Here is a 25,180-nt window from a genome sequence, read left to right on the forward strand (position 1 = left end):
CTGTATTTATGCTATTAATTGTAAATTATCGCTTAATGACTTCAAATAAATAATAAAATACGTCTGTGACCCTTCTAGATCGTTTCTGAACTTAATGCTTTTAATAAAATATTCTGATAAAATTATTTATTTTTATATTTGTCTCATAGTGACATATAGATCGAGTCAATTATTGTTTTCCAGATATCTACTTATGAAGATATTTAATACATTATAATGATGCATCATATAATTTTAAGTCAAAGAAAACTATAATGTGGCTAATTATTCTTACCCTACGATCTACGATGACTTTAATGGTAGGTATATATTTGCATAATCAATAATACTGTTCCCGCCAATAGTCTGACTCGTTGACGTATTTACTGCATGGTACATTGTAATCTGAATACATTATGGGATAAACTTTATACCCTTGTGTACTTGTCGGCCATTGATGCTACGAGCAATCTGTAGGTACCAATGATGCATATCTAACTTTTATTGCAACATATCCATTGTGCCTACCTCCTATAAATTTTTTCACCAGATCAATTTATAAAATTACGAAATTGATATTCTGTCACGCATTGCTAAACACTTTTTGATAAAACAAACTTATCAGAAATCAATTGAACACGCAGTATCAGTTATCACATTAATTAATGTCATTCACTTTTTGTAAATTAATCATAATGTAAAAACCGAATTACATAAACTTTATATTCTTATCTTTTTAAACCACACACGTTTTATGTTAAAATCTTATTATGATATATACAAAAGACAATCTTGTTTGATTGTTTCTAAGATACATTTTTGATTGTTAGCTACAATTTAATTTAAGTTATGTATTTGGATTTAATGAGGTGTTAAAAAAATCTTTTACGGTGGTCTTGACGGCCGATTGCAACTTAGCACGTGTTTGTTGATGTTAAAATATAGACTAGCTATGTCTTTATTTTTAACTGCAAAGTTTTCATTGAATGCTTCAACTTAGTAGGTAGATATTAAATTAATAGTGAGAAGGTTAAAAGAACTATGACCTACAATTTACGAATATTATACCTTACACATTTTCTTTAGTATTATTCTTTTTTCTATTTTACATTATTTTATAAGCGAGACCCAGATGAAATGTCGTACCTGTAGTAGCTATTACATTTTAATTTCTTGGAGATGTTGTGAATGTGAAGTAAAATCTACCATTGTTTTTCAATAGAGTAAGAGAAATATAAAAATCAAGTAGAGAGCAATAAGAAATAAATAAATAATGATTTTTTTTTTTTACAAACAAAGTCATACAAAATCTATGATTGATTGATTTTACGATATTATATCAAGAAAGAAATTTTTAGAAAAAATATTTTGAGACTATCAAGACAGTGATTGAAAAGTTCATTGTCTTTAAGATTGTTCGGTATAGGTACATATAAAATAATAGAAATATTGTTTTGATTGATATTTATTTAACATTATCTGCTTAGATATTGCTTTGTTTATTGTTAAGTCAGTATATTATTGTGCTTTATAATATATCTATATAAAATTTATCTAATAGTAATTTTCCGGAAAGTTCAACTTAGTTTGTTGCGTGTTACGAATTCCGCAACCTTGAGTGTTTTATTTCTATAATATCTAATATTTATTTAAGGTTTTTACATATAAATTAATTTGATGAAAATAATTGAAAAATATTTGTTTAACTTAAATGTTGTATATTCTATAAAACAGGTATTTCTCGATCGTAAATGTCAGCGTAGATACTATGTACCGAAACTGATATGCTGTGTTTGTTGTATTCAATTGTTACAACCTTGAGAGACTATCCTAAATTAGGTATAAAATACCAACATATGTATATACTATATGAGTTATATGTAGTGAACATTGTTTACAGCATACAGATTGATTTTAATTTAGCGGTGACTGGGAGGAGATACCACACTTCTTATTTTATACACGTAGTAGAGAAAGGTAAGTATTTTTGCGATTTTAATTTATTTTTACGTATTTTATTGGTATTCAAAGCGTGCATATAGGATATAAATTTGTAATGTTACTTCAAATATGCTGTATTTAATTGCTTCAATTGGCTAATTAAATATAAGTAATATTACATATTACAGTTTTCAAGTTTTCTACCCTTTAATATAAAGAAAAATTCGGCTTGTCAAATCAAACTTATTATATAAATTTTTAATAGTAATTTATCTTAACAGCAGTGATGTAACCGGAAGCTGCGCGAAATTTAAAAATACCTAGTCAATTTTCTAAAATTGGCGTACCACTAATGCCGAGGTTACACCATAACATTTAAGTAGGTAAGGTACCTATTACTTATTTGTAGTAATCACACTATCACACTAATATTATAAAGGCGAAAGTTTGTGTGTGTGTGTGTGTGTGTGTGTGTGTGTGTGTGTGTGTGTGTGTGTGTGTGTGTGTGTGTGTGTATGTTTGTTACTCCTTCACGCAAAAACTACTGGACGGATTTGGCTGAAATTTAGAATGGAGATAGATTATACCTTGGATTAGCACATAGGCTACTTTTTATCCCGGAAAATCAAAGAGTTCCCACGGGATTTTTAAAAAACCTTCATCCACGCGAACGAAGTCGCGGGCATCAGCTAGTTATAATAAATGTTTTGAAAATTTTGGCTTGACTAAAAATGAGGCAAGTACAAAAAAGTAGTAAGTATTTTTCATTTTAATAAGCAACTGATTTTCACTTAACCCGCATGATCATAGTTCACACCCTAATAAGAGTTTACTCATCTCGAAAACTTTGTTCGTTTTCGTGAGTTGCGAATTGCGATATCGAGCAACGTCAGAATAATATGAGAGTTCCTTGATACGTCAAAGGAGCAGACAAGTTGAGGAGCTCGAAATGGAAAATTTCAGTCATTGATTTTTAACTGCGGAATTCATTACTTTGGCAGTGAGGTCGTCAGCTCGCTGATAAAACATGATTTACATACAGTTATATCCTTAGGAAAGTTTTGTTATCGCAAAAAAATAAGTCGCAAGAGAAAATAACTTGCATGTACGTATTGTGAAATCGGCATGTGTCTTTCAGGTTTGTATGTCAGATTTCGCCAACCGATACTAATGTAATCTGACAACCAGTCCGGATATTATAGGCTTATTGTTTTTTATGGCAATCTGTAAATTAAATTGCTCCTTTTACCATGTGAATACCATCTTAGTCAAGTTTGAAATGTCATAAAGGCTGCATGAATGAATGAAAGATGTGCGAGAAAGCGTAGCGAGGGTTCTTTTTGTATTCATCACTTCATTTTAATACCTTTTGCTTTTTTACCAGAGTTAAGCTATATAATATTAAACCGATTGTGACAAAAGAAAGTGAGTGAAACATGAGTGAAAAGGCAAAGTGTCTTTATCTATCTTTGTTAAGACAAGGGTGCACTGACACTTATAGAACTTAGGTACATTGACAATTTGCGCAGAAATCTGAATCAAAACTAAAAAGATTTATATATCTACATTAATCTGCGTAATTTTAACTCTTCTTGCCTTTTTAAAGTGAGCTCTACTCTCAGCCTGTGCTTTTATAGACTAGCGCATATCAATAGCTGTCTAACTGACTAATAAGAGAAGACAACCCGATATTTGCCTGAGGGTGAACGTAATGTAGAACCCTTACGGATCTTCACAAATGGCTGGTTGGAAATTCAGTCGTTACATATGCCAAAGTTTTTCATTGCAGGTAATGCAATTAGTCCCGCTAGGTAGATATGTACCTACATAATATTATTAATAGGTTTTGACTTTGAAAATGCTTCGTACGTGAACCTAGTAACTGATAACTTAACATAATTATGTAAATAGGTGTTTACTTGACAACGTATCATTTATTATTATAATAATGTGTGGTATTAATAACACGACTTTTCGCAATACTGTGACACTCTTGCAGTTCCCAAGTAAATAAGATAGCTAGTACTTAGTTCTATAAATAATTAATTAGTACCTACATACTTTGGAGCTGTTATTTATAGCTTACAAGCTGTTACCCATAACTTTATCAGCGTGTTTATCTTACAATAATTTTCCGTAGTGCTCAGATGTTTTCTGGGATAAAAGTAAACACTGGTTGTCCGTACCTACTTCAGGATGTTGGTAGCTGGTAGATAATAATAATTTTTATCGCTATGATTATTTCCATTGAACCATGGAAACGTTTTTCTTAGTATGGTGGTATTATTTACGATTTATTCTATAAAAAATCAATGTGAGAGTGTCTGTCAACAGACACTCTCGCATTGATACAAGTATAGAATAGAGAATAGAATAGAATATATTTTTATTCAAGTAAACTTTTACAAGTACTTTTGAATCGTCAAAATAATTTACCAGTGGTCTGGAATGCTGTTCTTACCGAGAGGAACCAGCAAGAAACTTGGCGGTTGCTTTTTTTTTAAGTGTTCAATTTACAATAATATGCTTTTAATCATGATGAAATCTACGACTGTGATCAGTTTTTTTTAAATGATAGCCTAGGTATACCATATCGTGCATAACATGAATTAAATACTCTTTTTTTTTATTCTGATTCTAACATTTGAAGACGTATTTTTTAATCTTTAGAAAACTTAATTCGTTTTTAAAATCATAGCTAGTTAGAAATTATTCATTGGTTATATTATATTAACCAATTTAAGTGATACGGCGCTGACTTAGAAAAGTTAGCTTAGGTAGTTACCTAATTTTCTAAATTTTCACGCCACCACGCGTTTCGCCTTCAAATTATGTTAAAATTTTTAGTGTTCGCGTTTTAGGTCAGACTCGAGAATTACATAAAAACCACAAGGCTTACCGACTGTCGATAATTACACGACCGCGTCGGTGCAAAAACAATTGGTAGGTAATTACTGTTAGAACCTTGTCAAAGTATAATTTCAGTCACAAAGTTTAGCTTAGACATTGGACGTTTTATTAAACTAGTGGATCGAAACTGATGGCATCCTTTTCCGGAAAGAAAAGTTGTATAGGATAGGATAAAATAAGAAAAAAGGTAGACCCTGTACCTACTAGTTATCCTAACACTATTCGTAATCCCTTCGGAATCGAATCGAGTCGAATAACATTATCTTATACTTGTATAAAGAATAATGTTAATTTGTCTGTTCGCTACCTAATTACCTATGCATTCACGTATCGTTCATCCGATTGAGTTTAAACTTTGTAGTTGTTGTAGGCACTTTCGTGAAGCTTTCTAGTATTATAGTACTGTCAACATACCTAAATAGGTTAGTTGGTTCATTAAACAGAAAGATGTATCTTAGTAGAACATACTACATATATATTTATTTGTTTCAACTTCAATTTATTACAATTTACAACAAATGGTTATAACAACTTGGAAAAATAATAGTTATTATAATCGTCATTAAAACACCATTTATTCATCTTATATCATTCTTACATTTTACGTTATCTGCTCTATCTAGATAGAGTGTATGATAGAGAACCTTTTATACCCAACTATTGTAAAAATTCTCATTTCTTGGAGATGTGTGCGTGTTGAATTGTCTTTTAAATGCTTTTTGATAAGCCGTTGTGGTGTCATCTTTATTTACAAAAGTAGGTATGTTGTCGTTTCAACTGATATACCTAGTAGCCGTCCAAGGCGCTTGTTCGACCACCGACGATTTTATTTATCGAGAAACGAGTTGGGCTAAAAACTTTATAGAATTGGCGAACAACGAGAAGCGAGTATTTAGCTGGGGTAATTATATTGGCGGGCTATATGAGCGAATGTTCTAGTGCGATTCGCTTCGCGCCGATCCTCAGAAGCCAGCTGAGACATATTATATTATTACATATAAATAAATAAAAAATAAGATCTTACTAACTAAAAAAGTGTCACAGTGTCTCACTGGACGTGTTTCACCGTATCCGATACGGGGTTCCAATTTGTGACAGATAGGTACTTAAACTTATAATACCTAACTACACAACAATCACTCAGGAAGATAACACATTAATATATACATAGGTACATATTCATTATGTTATGAAGGTTATTATTAGTAACTAGCCGATGCCCGCGACTTCGCCCGCGTGGATTTAGGTTTTTTGAAATCCCGTGGGAACTCTTTGATTTTCCGGGATAAAAAGTAGCCTATGTGCTAATCCAGGATATTATCTATCTCCATTCCAAATTTCAGCCAAATCCGTTCAGTAGTTTTTGCGTGAAGGAGTAACAAACATACACACACACACACACACACACACACACACACACACACACACACATACAAACTTTCGCCTTTATAATATTAGTGTGAAGTAGGTACCTAACTACTTAAAAGAAAAATATTGTGTACATAAATAATATTTTTTTACGGAACAATCATTGAATTTCAACTAGGTAGGAACTCTGTGGCATGTTCTTTCTTACTAAAGACCGTTGGGCACATGCCTGAAAAGTTGGGTTAGAATTTACACAGTTTCAGTTAATTTATGAAATTAACTAAAACTACTTAGATGTACCAATAGATACAAGTTGGTATATAAAGATTACTAGAAACATCGCTCATGTGTTACCACATTAATGAGAGGTAGGTTAAGTCTTTGACCTGGTTTTTGCTCCAAAAGCCTATGAATAAATCATGATTAGTGACTATATACGTCATGACGAACAGTTTTTAGGGCAAAATGTGTGAATAATAGCTAATAGGTAGGTACATTATAGATACTCATGTCTCATACTAAAAGAGAATTGACAAAAACGATAAAGTAATTACTCACCTTCATATATGGACCTATCATAAAGATCGTTTGTTACAGCGTTTCGCGAAAAAGTTCACGAAACTTCACAAAATGTTAAAAAAGTTTTGACAACACCGTAAAATAGGAAGTTTCACAACGCTTCTTATCACAGATACAATCGGCACTATGCGGGCCGCAATGTCATCAGCACAATTTGACGGTTTAAACTTTAGCACATTACCTATTTAGTTCACAATTTAAAAAAAAAAACTTCAGTTGATGCTATCGTTCTATTTTTTCTTAGGCATATTTGCACTATTTGAATGGAAGGCGGGAAATGGAACGTATGACTTTTTAAATTTCGCGATTTGAAATTCGAATTGCACGCGTCGATTCGCGTGCGCGTCGCAAATGTCTACCGTGCGTTGGCTGAACAGTGACTGGCTGAATGGCGTTAAATCCTATACTTGTATATTCGCAGCCGTTAAAAAATAAATACGGTGACGGTGAGGTGCGACGATCGAAGGCCTGTGGCACGTTTCAAAGGAACTGTTATCTAACTAGCTTTTCCAATGGGTTCTGGTGAAATCATGTGACGGCATTCAGCCGTTTCCCCAATGAACAAACGCCATGCTACCGCCAGGTAGGCAGAGAAACGACATGAAGTACCATTGCCAATTTATTGTACGTACCTAAACTCTGATTATATTTAACTCTTTTTACTACGTAAACTGTAGATAAACTGAAACTGTTCGAATCCATGCTGCAGTTTTCAGGGCATAGGTATTCATTTTATTAACACTATTCAGTTTTAGTTTTTTACACCATTGGCAACATTTTTCAGACTTAAAACATAAAAGATAATAAGTATGATAATTACTAACATGAAAAAATAAGTATGAAACATTTTGTCAACAAATAAGTTAAGAAGAAGAAGTTAAGAAATAAAACTATGGGTACTTTATAATATGGAATATCTTCTAAAGTTAAGTATATTATTATTAAAGCATACCCAGACGGATACATTGGAGTCAATGGCAAAACATTCAATGTCGATGAACTTCTTAAGTTTGTAATGTTTACTTTTTCGATGGTAACCACACTACAGTTCAACATTCAAGTCTGTAGTTATATGAATCAGTCTTATAAAGAGGTTATGATTTATGGGTCATAAAAATGCAGATCTCACCTAGAGGTGTTAAAAAAGCGCCTCCATCTAACTAGATATACTAAGATGTAAGAATCAATAATATTTTAAAACACACAACACTAACAGACCCACCCCGATTTGGAATTTCCGAAAACCCGAGGTCTACGTTAAAAAGAAATAGGTACCTATCTAAATGCAAAATCTCAAGTTTCTAGATCCAAGGGTTACTGTCAGTCAGTTAGTTTCTCCTTTTAAGTAGGTATCTATCTTTATTATTTTCTATACTTATGACATAAAAAATGCGATATATTATGGTGGTATAGTGGTGGTTGTAGTGTTAAGGTATTTTGTGGTTATTATAATATTATATTATGGTTAAAATATCTGGGTAGAAAATAATTTCTTTGACACAGTAAAGGAAGCAGATCCAGCGTCAATTTTCTGAAAGCACGACTGTGATATGATTTGACACTGGTTGGTTCTCCATTGCTGCTTCATTGAGTAATATTAAAATAATTATTCGTAGAAAATCTTCAATGGATTAAAAATGAATATCAAATGAGGTCGTTGGCTATCATTCAGTGGTAGACACTAAGTTAGCGAAGCGAGGCTGTTCCTCTTTATCATCTGACTGGTCCAGGCTGTTTTGGGGGACATCATCGTCTCTGGTAAATGGACACCTCTCTGATTCGTTTATGGGATCCAGTGGTAAGTAGGTATGTGGTCACAAGATAAGATCTTCAAGGTGCCCATTCAAGATTTCCTTGCCGACTACAGGAATTTATTTGTGAAACTTATATGTATAACTAGCTATATAATAATAGGTAGGTACGTATAGATACGTGTTTGTTTCGTAGACTGTAGTGTATTAACTAATATTACTTACGTTTTTATATGCACATAATTATACGTATAATAAGTAGTTCTTTACATTTATGACGTGATCAACAGGTATTTTAAGGTATCTATTAAAACTAAGGTGGTTTTTGAACAGTATCATTTCAGTATTTTTCCGTATTTGCGTTAAGGGTTTTCCAAAATTTCCTCACATATTTATTTATTCAAAACACGTCTTTATTGTTTACATTGTAAAGAGTCAAAGTACAGGATTGTATAGTAAAACAAACGGCAAGCTTTATCACTCAAGTGACCAAGCAACCCACATTTTCATTTAAAGTCATTACTGAAAGTTTCTTATTTCAAAACTAAACATTCAAAACAGGCCTTAATTTTTAAATAAAGTCGTTTCTGTATCTGATGTTATTTTGTTATACCAACTACTAAGTAACTACTTTTGTTGGCAAAGTTTATGAAATCTATTTAATAAACCTAATCCAAAAGAAAGTGAATATACCGTATATAATCTCCTAAGTTACAACTTCTTAACATATTAGTGGACTTCACCTCCATCATCAATTAGATTTCAGATCATTTTATATAAAAACTCATAATCTAGGTATATCATAGGGAAACCCACCCGTTTCATGCCAGGGCATATCAGCCATTTCGATATAATATTATGAGATTCTGATGTCATTCGCTGTCTCAAGGTTTCTGTTAAATGCCAACTATGCATTTATTCTTGTGCGTTTATTACGAAACCTACAGTTAAGTTATAATTAAACGCGTAATTATTGAAAAATAACTACTGTTATTGTTTCTTATAGTTATTCAATAAAGCAGATCGCAGACGATCGCAAAAGTCGCAATACCAGTTATTTTTTTTTTTAAATGTCAGTCGGGTCAGTAGCAAGAATTGGACAAGTGCGAGTCGGACTCGCATACGTAGGGTTCCGTACCATCGTACAAGATATTTTAATATTTTTATGTGCAACACAGCAAGTTTATGTCAATAGCGCCATCTATATGTGATTTAATAATTTAACTTTTTCGTGAACACGTTTTAATTTTTTTTTGTGATGTAACTATAAATTCTCTTTTTTCGAATTTATTTGTGCTAAAAGACCCACCTACCTACCAAGTTTAAGGATTCTAGGTCAACGGAAGTTCTCTATAAGTTTTTTTGACAGACACGACGGACGGACGGACAGACAGACAACAAAGTGATCCTATAAGGGTCCCGTTTTTCCTTTTGAGGTACGGAGCCCTAAAAATGCTTGATTGTAAGCCAAAGTCAGCAGAAGTTGGCGCTGACGTGATTTTTCTTCGATTTTTTCATCGAAGCTTGTTACACACATATTCAGTATGAAACATTTTTGTTACGTTCAACTCTTACATTTCTTGTGGATCTTATAGGTAGTATCTTAGTATGCGATCATCATAATAGGGTGGTATAATATTTGTATATGAAAGTAATGCTGATCGCCTCCTAGTAATTCCTATTAATTGTCAGGTCGGTCAAATAAAATCGGAAATAGAGCACAAGACATAAAAATCGGAGTTCTTACGAAATATAGAGCTAAGGCCTCACCACACAACACTGGTCAAAGGGAAATTGTAGTTAATTCTGTTGTACACATTCTCTATACTAAACTAAATTGACAGGTCTAAATATATTGCCGTCCCTTACATAAAGCTCCGTGTGGAAAAGGATAGCACCATTTAGATTTTAGACCCTGTCAATTTAGTTTAGTTTAGAGAGATCGTGTAACCCCCTATGTACGACATAAGGCTGACTTGGCGAATTACACAAATGTCAGAATTTCCCGCAAGCTATTGTATAGGTTTTCTCAAGCTGTTTTCCGCGTACCAGTGCGTGATGAAATTTTCAATCAGCTAAGCACATAACATAAGTTTTAAAAAGTTAGTTAGTTTTAGAAAGTTAGGATCTACGCTTTCTGATCACTATAACATACATCATCACGTCATCACTGGACCGTTGTTTATTTGTGCAATAATTGACATATCCCGTGACCTACATAGTTCATCAGCAGCCCAAGCACAATCACTGAGACAACGCTTTCTCGCGACTTTTTCATCGACAAAGCGATGAAAAGCCGAATAGATGTACCTACTGCACCGATTATGCTCGGATTGGCGAGATCGTAGAAGTGGTATAAGTATATGGTAGTGGTATAGGTGGTAAGATAGAACCTTGAATATTTTTTTTTTGCAAATGTGGGATCGATGGGAACTTTTCACAATTCATTTAGGTATGTTGGTGTTCCAAACATTCGTACCAATTTTTAGCTCTACCTATGTAAATTATTGTAACCTCGGACGTCTTTATTGACCGGACTATAATATTTTATAGCCAATAGTGAAAAATGAGCTTATAGCGCGACATTTAACTATGGATTTTTAGGTTTTTGGGTTTTCACTATATCCACTGATGCTTTAACTAGACGAATAGGTTTGAACCATTATTTTAACTCTTTATCAGTTTCAGAATTTTCTCGAAAAGAAAATCAGGGCTGTAGTTTCTTTATTCGAAAATTCACTACTCCATCCTTCGTATGATTCATTCCATTCCATTCCATCAGCCTGTAAGCGTCCACTGCTGGACATAGACCTTTCCAAGAGCGCGCCACCAAACACGATCCTCCGCCTTCCTCATCCACCCGCTCCCCGTCACTTCTTCAGTTCATCGGTCCGTATCTTTCGCATAATACCTACTCGTATATATTTTTAATCAATATAAATCCAGGAATCTTTTAATGACCCCCTTTTCACGCCAAATGAGTGTACGTGAAACTGTAAAATTTGTGGAAAAGGATACAGAAATAGCACAACGGGATGGGAATCAAAGCAATGAACTTTTGGCTTGGATTTATTTTATGATGCAAACAATACGTGAAACGCTTTGACGCTGTAGTAAAATAGGTAAAGCTTAGAATTTAAATATATTATAGGAATAATATTTAGGTAGGTTATTAGTCTTATTACTTATTACTTACCATATTTTATTATTGCTGGCAATATTTTCAACTGTAGGGGCTGTAGGGTTATTAATTTAAAAAAGTAGGACTATTAATTTCAAAAAAATCATAAAAGTCTTCCGTGAACTATAGTTTCGGGGGACCCCCAACATCACTAAAGGCGTTAATGTATACCTAGTGATTTGTTGTGGAAAATTTATTCTTAATAACCTTCATGCTCAAAAACGACGAAGCGAATCGAACAAGGCTCAGACGGTTTAATAAAAAAGTGATAAATCATAATTCTAATTATACTTCCACTTAGATTACTTAAAAGCAATTCTAAGAAAAATATTTCAGAATCCCACAAAGACCATATTTTCAAAATTAATATTTTCTCGAAATTAATAAAAAGTGGGTCAACTGAAAATGTACCTACTAAAATGTGTCATTTCCTTTTTAAATGAATTTTAAAAAGTCCTGTAAGCAATAATTGTTTAAAGAAGTTCAGGAAATATTCCTGAACTTCTTTCAAATAAATTTGAATAAGGATGGTTTAATTTAACTTATAATGTATGAATAGTAGTAGTAGCTCCTGATTTCACTCGCTAGTAGGTACCAAAGGTGGAGTAGGTATTTGGCACACTCGTAAATATTTTGCTTTCAAGATTTCTGTCTTTACAATAGTTAGTGCCGCCCTGACGAGGGCTCCGGGTGAGTTCCCGAGCCGGGAGGCGCACTTCATTGGTGCGGGAGGTGCACTTCATTGGTGCGCCTCAGACGCGCAGTGAGGGGACCTCCCGAGTGGGTCTCCGGTAAGGATCCGTCTCGGCGGATGTCGCTGCTGGGTCGAAGTTGATTGCTTCGATGTTCCTGTGGTCTAGTCGCCAGGCGAGGTACAGAAGCGCCGCTGGGTTTAGTGGGTATAGTGGGTAGTTTGAGTCCCACATATCTACCTTTACTTCACAGCTGGCTGGATAGCTGGCTGGCTATATTAGATATAAACTATCCATACTTCCATACTTATCCATACTAATATTATAAATGCGAAAGTGTGTCTGTCTGTCTGCTGCATTTTCACGGCCCAACCGCTGAACCGATTTTAATGAAATTTGGTACACACATGGGATACATCCCGGGGAAGGACATAGGCTACTTTTTATCCCGGGAAATAAAAGAGTTCCTACAGCATTATAAAAAAACCGAAATCCACGCAGGCGAAGCCGCGGGCATCCTCTAGTACCTAATATAATAGAGCATTAAGAATTGAGAAGCAATCAATGTTTTTTTCTGATCAGTAGTTGTTTCCACTAGCTGTTCTGTGCATTTGAGTGCTTATAGTCTAATAATAATATTCATTTGATGTAGTGGAGTATGATGCAAGATGTCATATATAAGTATTATAAACTGGGTCGGCTATTGCAATTTATTGAACACTCGTGTTTACCGCCACGTGAGCGATAAACAAGCAATTTTCCGGGTTTAATCTGTAAATATTTTGCAAAATACAATAAATTATACTGACAGAGGAAAAATTTAACGCTCATAACGAATAGGCAGACAATGAACTGGTTTCTGGAATCATCAATAAATAATTTTAAACGAAGGAACATTAATTAATTGTTTACTTATTTCAGAATATTAGCTTCTGAATAAGAAGGTGAACCTGTGAATTTAGCTTTGACAGTGCCGAGTGCCGACTGCCCCGGAAATTTTGTTGTAAAATAATCTTATCTACCCAACTATGAATTCCTTGTATTTTTTCTCAATTAAAACAATATTTGTAAGAAATTAATGAAAACTTTATTTCAGGAAGGCGCTTTAAGAGTGAGACAAGGCTCTACCAACGGTTCTGCAAGCAAAATAATCTGTTTATTAATTTATGTATTTATATTTATTAAACTTAACTCTATTGTTAACTTATTTACAGGGCATTCTTGTTACATTAAATGCCAAAAAAACACAGTCGCAATGATAAAAATAAAACCCACGATATAGAAAAGGAAATAATGTTGTGTTATTCTCTTCGAAAAGAAAAGTAAAAACTTCCCGTACCGGGAATCGAACCCGAGCCTCCTGGGTGAAAGCCAGGTATCCTAGCCACTAGACCATACGGGAGATAATGTGACATTTGAAATTTTTAAATATAATATTTATAAAAATTACAATTATATCAATTTTTTTTTTAATTACTATCAATAAAGTATCAATAAACATTTACTAATTAAATATTCATATTTTTGACCAAAACAATACAACATTTTAAGTAATCATGGCATAATGATATCTATAGAGCCCTCTAGTAAGTATTAAATATACTAAAACAAAATTAAGTACATACTTCAGCTACTCAACACAAGATGGCGCTATTTTCCGAACTTTCTATAGCGATAACTAGATGGCATTCCCTCCCTATAACAGCTCTCTGATAAGTTCCGGTTGGGCAGCTCTACCCACAGCTCTACCATTTTCTTGAACGTAATCATTTTCTTATTGAAGAATAGGTGGCGTCAGTTGAACAATCGCACATGATTTTCAATTATTTCGATCGTGAGTCGCGCCATGGTCCGCAATAAATAACATTGTTTTCCGGAATCAATAGTCAATTTCCCAGATTTTTATTGTTAACTTAAATCATAGGATTTAACCAAAATTTAACGCTAGCCATACACAATCAAGTTTATGTGTTGTGTTGAGTGTGCAGTGTGTGCATAATGTAATGCACATTGCACACGGATAGCCGTCAAGCCGTCAAGCTTACTAGACCCCGACGCTTCAAGTCCGCTGCAAACTTGACGGCAAATACCGAGTATGGCCAGCGAAGCTACAGTTTCAGTTTCAAAGATTTCCCTTTCAAATCAGGTAGCATACAAGGTAGCATAGACCTAAAATACTCTATGTAAGTAGTTTTTATACGTCAATTTAGTTTAAACGAGCTGATGCCGGCGCCTTGGTCCGTTGGATTTGGTGGATTTAGGTTTTTCAAAATCCCGTAGAAGCCCTTTGATTTTTCGGGATAAAAAGTAACATAATATTTGTTAATCCAGAGTAGTAGAATCTATCTCCGTTCCGAATTTCAGCCAAATCCGTTCTGTAGTTTTGCTGTGAAAGAGTAACACAATTTTTTTGCCTTTTATTTATTTGTGTGATAATTTAACGACGCAGGTAAGTAAGTAATTATAGCTTAAGCGAGAATTATTTACGTCAACAAAACTAGGTAAAGCCTTATGTACCTAGCTTTATTTTTAAGTTGAGTGTTTGACGTAAATAATTTTCCCAAGACCGCCTTTGGTATGTTTACGTGATGGTCAATTCATAAATATAATGCAAACTGGCACGTAATTATTATGCCTACTCATCTGCGTCTTCAATATGTAGGTAGGTACTTCTTTACCGTTTAACACACCCTCACTTCCCGCGTTGCGTGTTTGTTACACTAAGGAAAGAAATCGCTTCCGAGCAAATACATTCGGTTCATAATAATAACATGCATGGTTAGTTCAGTTGTGGTTCAGTGTTGTATGTATAAATAGGAATCTACATATCTGTGTAATCTATACTTCTAAAAGGCTAAACGGACTGGGTGGCGTGGCTCCGTCATTAATGGAAGTTGGAACTGACTTACCTACATATACAGGGTGGTCAAAAAGTCGTGGATCAAACGCAATAGGGAGATAGAGGAGGTCATTTCCAGCAAAAAAAAATTCTACAGCATGGCCATATTTAAATTGCCCTAAGAGTTATGAATATTTTTGGGTTTTTAAAAAAAATACCAGATTCTCTTACAATTAGACTAATTAAAAAAAAATGAGATAAAAAACAATAAAACAAACGATGCTCTGTCATTACTAGATAATGTATCAGTACTACAAACCTTCTATTGAGGCTCTGGCTACCAAATTACAGGAGCAATTAATTTTTTTTCCAAAACTTTTAAAGCGTTACCAAAAATTAAATGTCACTTTAAAAGCGCACTGTGAAAAAAAAATGTACTACGGAAAAGTGACCCTGTATTAGAAAAACTTGCTGATTTAATGCCAATTCAAATGAGGTATAACACATTACTCTTTGTTTCGTAATTTTGGTATTATAATCGTTTTTTCATATCAAGGTGCAAATTTCAGTAGATTAGTTTACTTCAAAATAATTTTGAAGATTATCATGCTGCTAATTAAACTGCTAGTTTTTTGTACGTTGGAATGCTAGAAACATCACTGGGCTTGTCACACTTAAAATTTGTGAAAAGAACAGAAACTCTTCACTACCACCACGTGCCAGAACTACCCAGAACGCCCGTCTTGCAAGTAGTTCATCTTTTCTAGGAAACAAAAGGATAAAAAAACTATGCCTCTCGTTCACACTAATCCTTTCTATTTGCATTGTTGGAATAAAGAAGGATGTGAAAGAGAGGCATAGTTTTTTATCCTTTTTTTTTCCTAGAAAAGAGGGCGTTCTGGGTAGTTCTGGCACGTGGTGGTAGTGAAGAGTTTCTGTTCTTTTCACAAATTTTAAGTGTGACAAGCACAGTGATGTTTCTAGCATTCGAACGTACAAAAAACTAACAGTTTAACTAGCAACATGATAATCTTCAAAATTATTTTGAAGTAAACTAATCTACTGAAATTTGCACCTTGATATGAAAAAACGTTTATAATACCAGAATTACGAAACAGAGAGTAATGTGTTATACCTCATTTAAATTGGCATTAAATCAGCAAGTTTTTCTAATACAGGGTCATTTTTCCGTAGTACATTTTTTTTTCACAGTGCGCTTTTAAAGTGACATTTAATTTTTGGTAACGCTTTAAAAGTTTTGGAAAAAAATTAATTGCTCCTGTAATTTGGTAGCCAGAGCCTCAATAGAAGGTTTTTAGTACTGATACATTATCTAGTAATGACAGAGCATCGTTTGTTTTATTGTTTTTTATCTCATTTTTTTTTAATTAGTCTAATTGTAAGAGAATCTGGTATTTTTTTTAAAAACCCAAAATTATTCATAACTCTTAGGGCAATTTAAATATGGCCAATGTGTAGAATTTTTTTTTGCTGGAAATGACCTCCTCTATCTCCCTATTGCGTTTGATCCACGACTTTTTGACCACCCTGTACATATATACAGTATACAGCTTAAAACGTCGCTGGGTCTAGAAATTTATAAAATCCCCCTTTCACCTTTTTGCCACCGAACCGCAAGACGTCGGGCAAGTTTCCATCCTTAATAATATGTCGTCGACATATTTTCCATCTAGGTAGCTGGTAGGTACACGTACGAAATGTTTTTGCGTCATCATTCCTCATACACACGGCTAACGTTTGGAATACTCTTTCGCGATCTGTGTTTCCTACCAAACGCAATTCGGGTATCATTCTAACAAAATTGCATAGGCATATTCTGGGTAAGCGCGTCCCATCTTAGGCCACATCATCACTTCCCATCAGGTGTGATTGTGGTCAAGCATGAAAAAGGACTTTCAGAAAACATTCCGCTGAGCGCGATACAAACCCGAGACAAAGATGTCATTCAGTAGGTACAGTGCTAAGGCATTTGGTGCTCATTTTCCAGAACTTTTCTCTATCTTTTGTGATTAATGGAATGAATCACTAGCCTCAGTAATGAGTAAGTATCATGACACGGAGGGAGTAAGATGCCAAATGGCTAATGTCATAAACGCACGAGTTCGTCAAGTAGGACAGACAAACAGCTCATGTGTACTTGAGAATAAAATAATTTGTTGACTAAAATAACACCTACTGGGCAGGTAGTTATTAGGTACCTAACTAGGTAGGTACCTACTTCTTATGTTAAAACAAACAAGTTAGTGATATTGTTATGTATATCCATCTAGATTCTAGAAGGTATTAAAGCGCAATTGAATATGCAAACCAATAATAACCAGTCGTCATCAAGCTAGGTAGGTAAGTATAAGGATAATAGTCAAGACAAAGTGGGCATAATAAAGCTAATGACAAGCGATCCGCGTCTACGGAAGATCCTTTGGCGACAAACATGGCGCGCTATTGAATTTTAAATCACTCTTTTTACATTGAACATTCTTATCACAAGGTTTTAGAGATCATATTCCGATGCAGCCGGTTTTATTTATGGTGAGGTGCAGCTTAATATATTGAGGTCAAATGCCTCTGTAGCTCTGTAGACTTGAATAGTCTTCGAACAATACGAGACTAAACATTTAGCGGTTGCGTTTCGATGAGAATTATGCACCGTTTATCCTATAGACTAGCCTACAGGCTTAGTAGAAAGAGTTGTACGATATAACTTAAAATTTAAAACAACCCCAACATAAAAACCTGTATAAGACAACTAGAAAAGAGCTGATAACTTTCAAACGGCTGAACCAATTTTCTTGGATTATAGCTAAGAACACTCTCGATCAAGCCACCCTTCAAACAAAAAAATACTAAATTAAAATCGGTTCATTCGTTTAGGGGCTACGATGCCACAGACAGATCACAGATACACACGTCACACTTATAACACCCCTCTTTTTGGGTCGGGGGTCAAAAACACTGCCCGATCACAATGAAGGGAACCTTTTGCAGTAGTGGTAGACTTCATAGATAAGCGTGTGGCGAAGGGAGCAGTCCACCCCACCCAGGGATCAGGCCTAGGGGACAGACAAACTTTAAACTCACAGCATTATTATTCCAACAGAACTCCTACCATTCAATGAAAAGGGGTCACGACTTTCAGCAATGAGGAATACTACTGTAGAGAATCATAGCGTATTTATTATCATAGATCATACATAAAGACCAAATTAATTCTTAGCATGCTATATACAGAAAGGTAAAAACAACCACTAAGACGCGTAGGCGCCGCGTAGATAAATGCTACGTCATAGACTTACGATTTTTTCGCTACGCTTACGTAGAACTTACTATTAAATATACCTATTATTTCTGCGCCGTAACCCGTTTTTATCTCAAAAAATACTTTCGATTCGCAGGTTATAGCTTGTTTCTATTTAATCAAACACAGCTACTTTTTAACACCCGATTTTAACGCAGGATATATTATATGTATGAAATGGATTAAAATATCAATGAGGTATTACTAATTATTGTAACAATCGAGACGTTTCCGATTATTATTTCCATTTGATTGATTAGTGCCGGCCGTGCCAAATTATTGTTAAATACTTCCTCTTCTAGGTCTATACATATACATTACATACAATATATACGATACATACATTACATTACATACATACCTAAGCATTACAAATACAATACAACATACATAAGAACCAACGCATATAGACGGAGTAAAATCGAGCCAAGTCTTTTTGAAAACAACTTAATCTTAGCCTGGAGCAAACAATAGGCAAGGTTTTTTGACAAGCCCGTGCGAATTCTGATTTTCCGGGATGAAATTTTGCCTTTGTCCCTCTCCGGGATGCAAGCTATCTCTTACTTTTCTTTAAAATCGGGTAAGCGGACAGGCCCTGAAAGGGTAACAGACAAGCAGACTTTCCCATTTATAATGGACAAGCTTATTTTAATAATCCCGCAAGAACTCTCCAGAAAGAAAGCTTTCTCTGTGCCTCATCAATATCGGTTTAGTGGTAGAACTATGAAAAGCCAACAGACTGCAGATACTTTGTTGATAATATTAGTAAGTTTTTGACAGGATAAATGTAGGTATTTATCGTGGGAAGTACCTAATCACGAATCATCTTAAGGTCAAAAATGTAATGATTAAATAATACTTTATAAACATTATATACACGTACATATCTTTGTACCTACGAAAATAGTAAACATGCAATAGGTAGGTACGTACTCATAGTAGGACCTACTACTATTAAATAAATAATTTAAATATAAATAGTTCCCACCATTCACTTATTTTTTACCACAGTAGGTAGGTACTTAAGTAGCTACCTTATACCTACTATTATATTACACACATTTAAATGGTTATTGTAACGTAATAGGATATGTTAGTAGTCCATGTGAATATTGTTCCCATAATTCCACCATAGCTGTTAAAGTTAACAAACTATTAAAGTCCATTATGAATTAAGTACTATGTAAATGTATTTTGGTAGATACTCGTCCAAGAGAGATTGCATTTATTTAAATTAAGGTAGGTATTCTAAAATGTGATAAAATTAATGCTATTAATATCTCCATCGACTAGACTTCAAAACTTAAAAAAAAAATAGGTATCTATTGACTAATTAGACTCTACCTCTGAAGTGACCCGGGTCGTCGAGTATTTAGACGTATCTCAGCCACATGTTTTCTTGTAGATACCTAAATACGTATGAAATAAAGATAAGTAATAAATGTTTGAATTTTTCAATTTTATTCTCTTTTTTTGCTCGTCTCTGCAAAAAATACTATACTTACGGTGTCTAAAATTTTCCTTACAATACTTTCCATTTTCTTATAAGTACTTAATTAGCGACTCGCCTCGGCCTCGCCCGGGTGCAACGAAGATACTATCCTATCTATCGGGTATAAGAATGTGGTGTCCATGTGGTTATCCTAATCCTAATTAATATTATAAATGTGAAAGTGTGGATGTTTGGATGTTTGTTATCAATCACGCAAAAACTGTTGGACGGATTTGGCTGTTTGGAATGGAGATAGACTATACCCTGGATTAACACATAGGCTACTTTTTATCCCTGAAAATCAAAGAAATCCACGCGGGCGAAGTCGCGGGCATCAGCTACTTTGGTTATATAATTCCTTACGACATCTTGAACAATTACTAACACAAAACAATATTGAACTGTAGGTATGTAAGTGTAAAGCTTCCTTTTGAATCACTCTTTCTATTTATGAAAACTGTTTTAAAATCCATTGCGTAGTTTAAAAGATATAAGCGTGCAGAGGAACAGACGAGACGGCAGAAAGCAGCTTTGTTTTAACCTAATATATTTAAACTATCTGACCTTAGTTATTTTAATTGTGTTGGATTTAATCATTGGTTGCGGAAAATCACCAAGTTTTATCTTCAACCAAAATCAAGTTTAGTTTAATCAAAACGTATTGTTAGTTTTTTGGTGTCTATAGCGGTTGAGCATGGTGTTCAAATACAAGAATTGTTCTATTGTTGGGATGACTCAGAAAATAAACCTGTTCCCACTACTGACTCATCTTAGTACGACGAAGCAACTTCGTAGTATAGTCATAGTTACATAGCTTAGCATTCATTCAGTATGGCAATGACTTATTTCACCGTATTTATTTTTCCCGATGGACCGATGATATTGAGCGGTAGGAGGAAAGTGACTGGATGAGGAAGACTGAGGACCGGGTGTGGTGGCGCTCTTTAGGGAAGGCCTATGTCCAGCTGTGGACATCCACAGGCTGATGATGATGATAATGATTTATTTTTCAATTTACTTTACGTACCAAACCATTCCTTTCGACATCCCGTCTATCATATTCATAATCGTATCGAGAATTAGTGCGCCTTGATGTCGAACGAAGTTTTAAACGTTACGAAGTTAAAAAAACTTAAGTCTTTCCCTAGTGCACTTCTAAGTAGCACAACCACTTACATAACATGGAATAGGCGTACTGGTCTGGCAAGAGATCTTCGACAAAGCTTTGTCTTAAAGAATTTTTGATCAACTGTAGGAGACACTTAATCTGATGGACAAAGTGCGACTTCTATTAAGAGGGAAAGGTTGCATTTTTCCGGCATCTTCAAAGAGGATCCCTATACGCAAGAGTGCTCGAAAAAAGAGCACCAGCTGGAAGACAAAAAGGAAAATAGATGGATGATGTAAACAAGTGGACCCGGCATAATTACTCCGAATTGACGAAAATGGCACAAGGCAAAAAACTTTTAAACACACCTAAACTGTCGTCAATTTTAAATTTGAAGATGACGGCCAATAATGATAAAAAAATGACGAGAACTCTATTAAGACCTGTTCCCGTTGTTTAAGGGCTTGATAAGTAAATACTTGGAATGGTCGTGCTTCAGTTTGTGGAACCCGAACTTTGCGAAACTAGTTATATTTATTATCCAACTGTATGATTGCTAAACGTGATATATTATAATAAAAGCTGCAATATTAATACTTACTAATGGGTAAGTTCAAAGGTATCGTTTCTGGTTTTGTCAATGTATTACGCTACTAAAGTGGTGGTAGTAGGCAGGTATTACTAATTTTTAGTCACTTTTCAGTCATGGATCGGAAAATAATTTTCCTAGATTTACGCTTAGATGATCTCACCTCAGTTACAGATTTTTAGAAACGTAGGATACCTACTTACAATGAAATTAATACAGATAAATATCTTGGGATAACAAAGTTACTAGTACTTACTTATGCCATATTAATAAATTAAGTGGGTATAATTGCCTGTTTAAAAAACTTATTTCCAACATAAACTTTACGCGTTACATACAAAAGCTCCATAAGATTAGTCCTACCCTAAGTTTTATTAAATCGTACGGTGTTTGAATCGAGTATAACAAGAAATATACCTTTATATGTTTTGAAAAGCGGGGCTCAACGACCACTTGAATCGATTCCCTGTACGATTTATACATAAACGGCGAGACTGGCGGACCCTCCGTCTAGCAGGGGTGAAACGCGTGACCTTCGTGCACCCTTTCCGGTTTGTATCTATTAGTTCGCTCGAACACGATTATAGCGCAGTCGACATCGAGCTGAGATAATCCTCGATTCAAGGTAGCAGAATCTATTAATGAGTCGTCAATAACAATGACGTAGTGTGGTGACACGCGAAGTGCCGGCAAGGAGTCCGCGAGACACGTACGGCGAGGTGCACGGGCCACGGGCGTCAGTCACATCGCTCGCGCCGGCCGTGCTACACGCAACCGAGTCGGACCCCGAACAAACCATGAAACTAGTAGTGTTTATCGCGATCGTCGCTGCTGCAGCGGCACAGGACAAGCCGCCGCGCCCGCCGCAGCATCCCGAGCAGTTCCGAGTTATTTACGAGTGGCGGACGATCGACTTCGAGTGGGAATCGCCGGGAGACCGCGAGTCCTACCTCAACACCAGCCGCTACATCCCCCAAAATGTGCTGATATCAGGAATCAACTTCTACAAAGACAATATATTTTTGACGCTCCCCCGAATGCTCAACGGCGTACCCGCTACGCTCGCCTACATCCCAGCATTTCAGAACGATACAACATCACCGAAGCTAAAACCGTTCCCCAGCTGGAAGGATAACACCGTGGGTGATTGTTACGCTCTTCAGTTTGTGCAAAATATAGAAATTGATCGCAACGGTATTATGTGGATTCTGGATAACGGACGAGTCGGTACTCTGACTCCAAATCCAGATGACAAGTGTCCGCCTTCGATAGTGTTAATCGATCTCAAAACAGGCGAGAACAAATTAGAACGCTACCCGCTGCCAGCAGACGTAGCAAACCCGAGCACGACTTACTTAAATGATCTGGTGGTTGATAACCGTGATGGTGATTATGCGTATATTACCGATAATAGTGCCGTGGATCCAGGTATCATTGTTTTCCGACTGAGCGATAAAAAGTCTTGGAAGTTGCGTGATACAAAGTCAATGTCATCGGTTCCGGAAGCTGCAATTTTCCGCATCAATGGCACTACAGTAAACCTTCCCGTAAACATCGACGGCATTGCCTTGGGACCACAGTTCTTAGCTGAAGATGAGACTGTAGACCGAAAGGTTTACTACTGCCCTCTTTCTAGCTTCCACCTGTATGCAATCAACGCATCTGTTCTGAGAAACGAATCATTGGCTCTCAAAGGAGAAGGTGCCATACGTCCTTATGTTGTCGATGTTGGGATGAAACCCTCACAAACCGACGGTATGAAAATGGACTCAACGGGCGCACTATTCTTCGGACTGATTGGTAACTCAACTATAGCGGAATGGAACACCACTGTCGATTTCCGCACCGGTCAACGCACGATCGCCCGCGATCCAAATTACATCCAATGGGTAGACCGTTTCACTTTCGACGATCGCGGCAACCTGTACGTTATTGTGAACAGATTGTACAATTTCGTGAAGAACCAAGTATCTGTGGAGGAAGTTAATTATAGGATCCTCAGATCGCAGACTGGTCTGAAAAGTTACGTATTCGCCGAGGATTTGGTGCCCGCGCAGCCTCCGCACGCAGCTGCTGCCACTCCCACGCTTGCCGCGTCGTTGCTGGTGTTCGCTCTGGCACATCTGCTCGCCTAGTGGTCGCAGAGTTTTCGGGCATAACCTTGGCCCTGAAAGTCACCTCATGCGACGCTCGGACTGATGCGTGTAACATTACCAAATATTAAAAGTTACCTTTGACCTCGTGGTCATTTCAGTGATAATGCGCAATGTAGATAGCTTTGTATATTCTTATAATATTTATATATAAGTGTACGATTATGTTACGGTGATTCCTGTATACGACTTTTATGCTGCGGGTCGTCGGCGTGATGAAGACGATCCGTGTCGCTGCATGTGAAACAAAAGGTCGGGGACGCGTTGCCAAATGCCGCGTTTCACCACTCAACATTCCATCTGTTATAAGTTTACAACTTTAAATAAACAAAGGTGCATACGAGCTTTATCTTTGTGCTCGTGACGCCTATACCTACACATATTCTAATCTGTATTTTTAAGTCGATGGCCAATGAATTAATACCTAGTTAGAATTCTTCCCGTGTAAATCTACTCAGACAAACTGAGTTAGAAAGCTAATTTATTTATATCATATCATTATAAATCTAGTTATGACAGTAGAGATAAGGCTAAGCGGTAGTATAAATTGAATGTATGATAGACCTCATATTATAATAACTGGATTAGAAGTGTGTTTCTTACTTACACGGTTGTGAGGCTGTGTGCGGCTGCAAATAAACGTGTTTATCATATTATAATGTTTGTAGTTTTTATTTGCCTTTGTTAGTTGTTTGCCACAAAGTGTTAATACCTTAAGTATTCAGAGTGCTCACTTAATTTTTAAACAAGGACGATCATTTAAAATTTACGTAACAAGTTTTCGACGTCAACGAACGCTAACTTAAAAACACTTGGTTCAGTTTATTATTTTTTTAAACGAAGTAATTGGAGCGTGACTCTCGCTTTGAAAGTATTATCATGTTGCAATTCTTCTAGTTTTTAAATAATATGATTATTTTACGTCCTAAAAAACTTACTTGAAAAGTTCAATATCTGTTAAGTACCTAGTTACTTAACTGTGTCTATATAAGACTCCGTCCGTAAAAGTTGAGATAGAGTCGACCGCTTTTGCGTAGGAACGTCCAAATAACTTTGTCAATCTCTAATTGCAACTGACTGCTTTTTGGCCGTGAATTTAGTGAAATAGAGAAAACACTTTATTAAATATTGCAAATCATCAGCTTGTTTCTGTTATCTATGGGCATTCTCAAAACAAACTTGTTTCTATCATTTTTTTCAAAAAATGGGTAAATACCCAAGAAAACCGCATTTTTTTTTATGGTAGTTATATCTTTATAACAGATCACCAAAAATCCAAACA

At 35.5% G+C, this 25,180-nt stretch overlaps 2 protein-coding genes and 1 non-coding gene across 4 annotated transcripts in view; 1 reads left to right on the forward strand and 2 right to left on the reverse strand.

The window, feature by feature from the left end:
* LOC123871938 (G protein-activated inward rectifier potassium channel 3) overlaps positions 1-7,226 on the reverse strand; it is a 48,022-nt gene extending 40,796 nt beyond the window's left edge. Inside the window, exon 1 of one of the 2 annotated variants that reach the window (XM_045915997.1) lies at positions 6,757-7,226. The gene's annotated coding sequence lies outside the window, so the exon portion shown is untranslated. The remainder of the gene's footprint in view (positions 1-6,756) is intronic. The other variant, XM_045915996.1, reaches the window with a different exon arrangement.
* A 6,505-nt stretch (positions 7,227-13,731) lies between these two features.
* On the reverse strand, positions 13,732-13,803 carry Trnae-uuc. Its single transcript has one exon. It is a non-coding gene; the product is annotated as a tRNA-Glu (tRNA).
* An 8,639-nt stretch (positions 13,804-22,442) lies between these two features.
* On the forward strand, positions 22,443-24,557 carry LOC123871664 (protein yellow-like). Its single transcript, XM_045915574.1, has one exon. It carries the CDS (start codon positions 22,543-22,545, stop codon positions 23,878-23,880), a length of 1,338 nt encoding a protein of 445 aa, XP_045771530.1. The 5' UTR covers positions 22,443-22,542; the 3' UTR covers positions 23,881-24,557.
* Positions 24,558-25,180: the final 623 nt, after the last annotated feature.

This window comes from Maniola jurtina, chromosome 14, assembly GCF_905333055.1.
Source record: "Maniola jurtina chromosome 14, ilManJurt1.1, whole genome shotgun sequence".
Taxonomy (NCBI): domain Eukaryota; kingdom Metazoa; phylum Arthropoda; class Insecta; order Lepidoptera; family Nymphalidae; genus Maniola; species Maniola jurtina.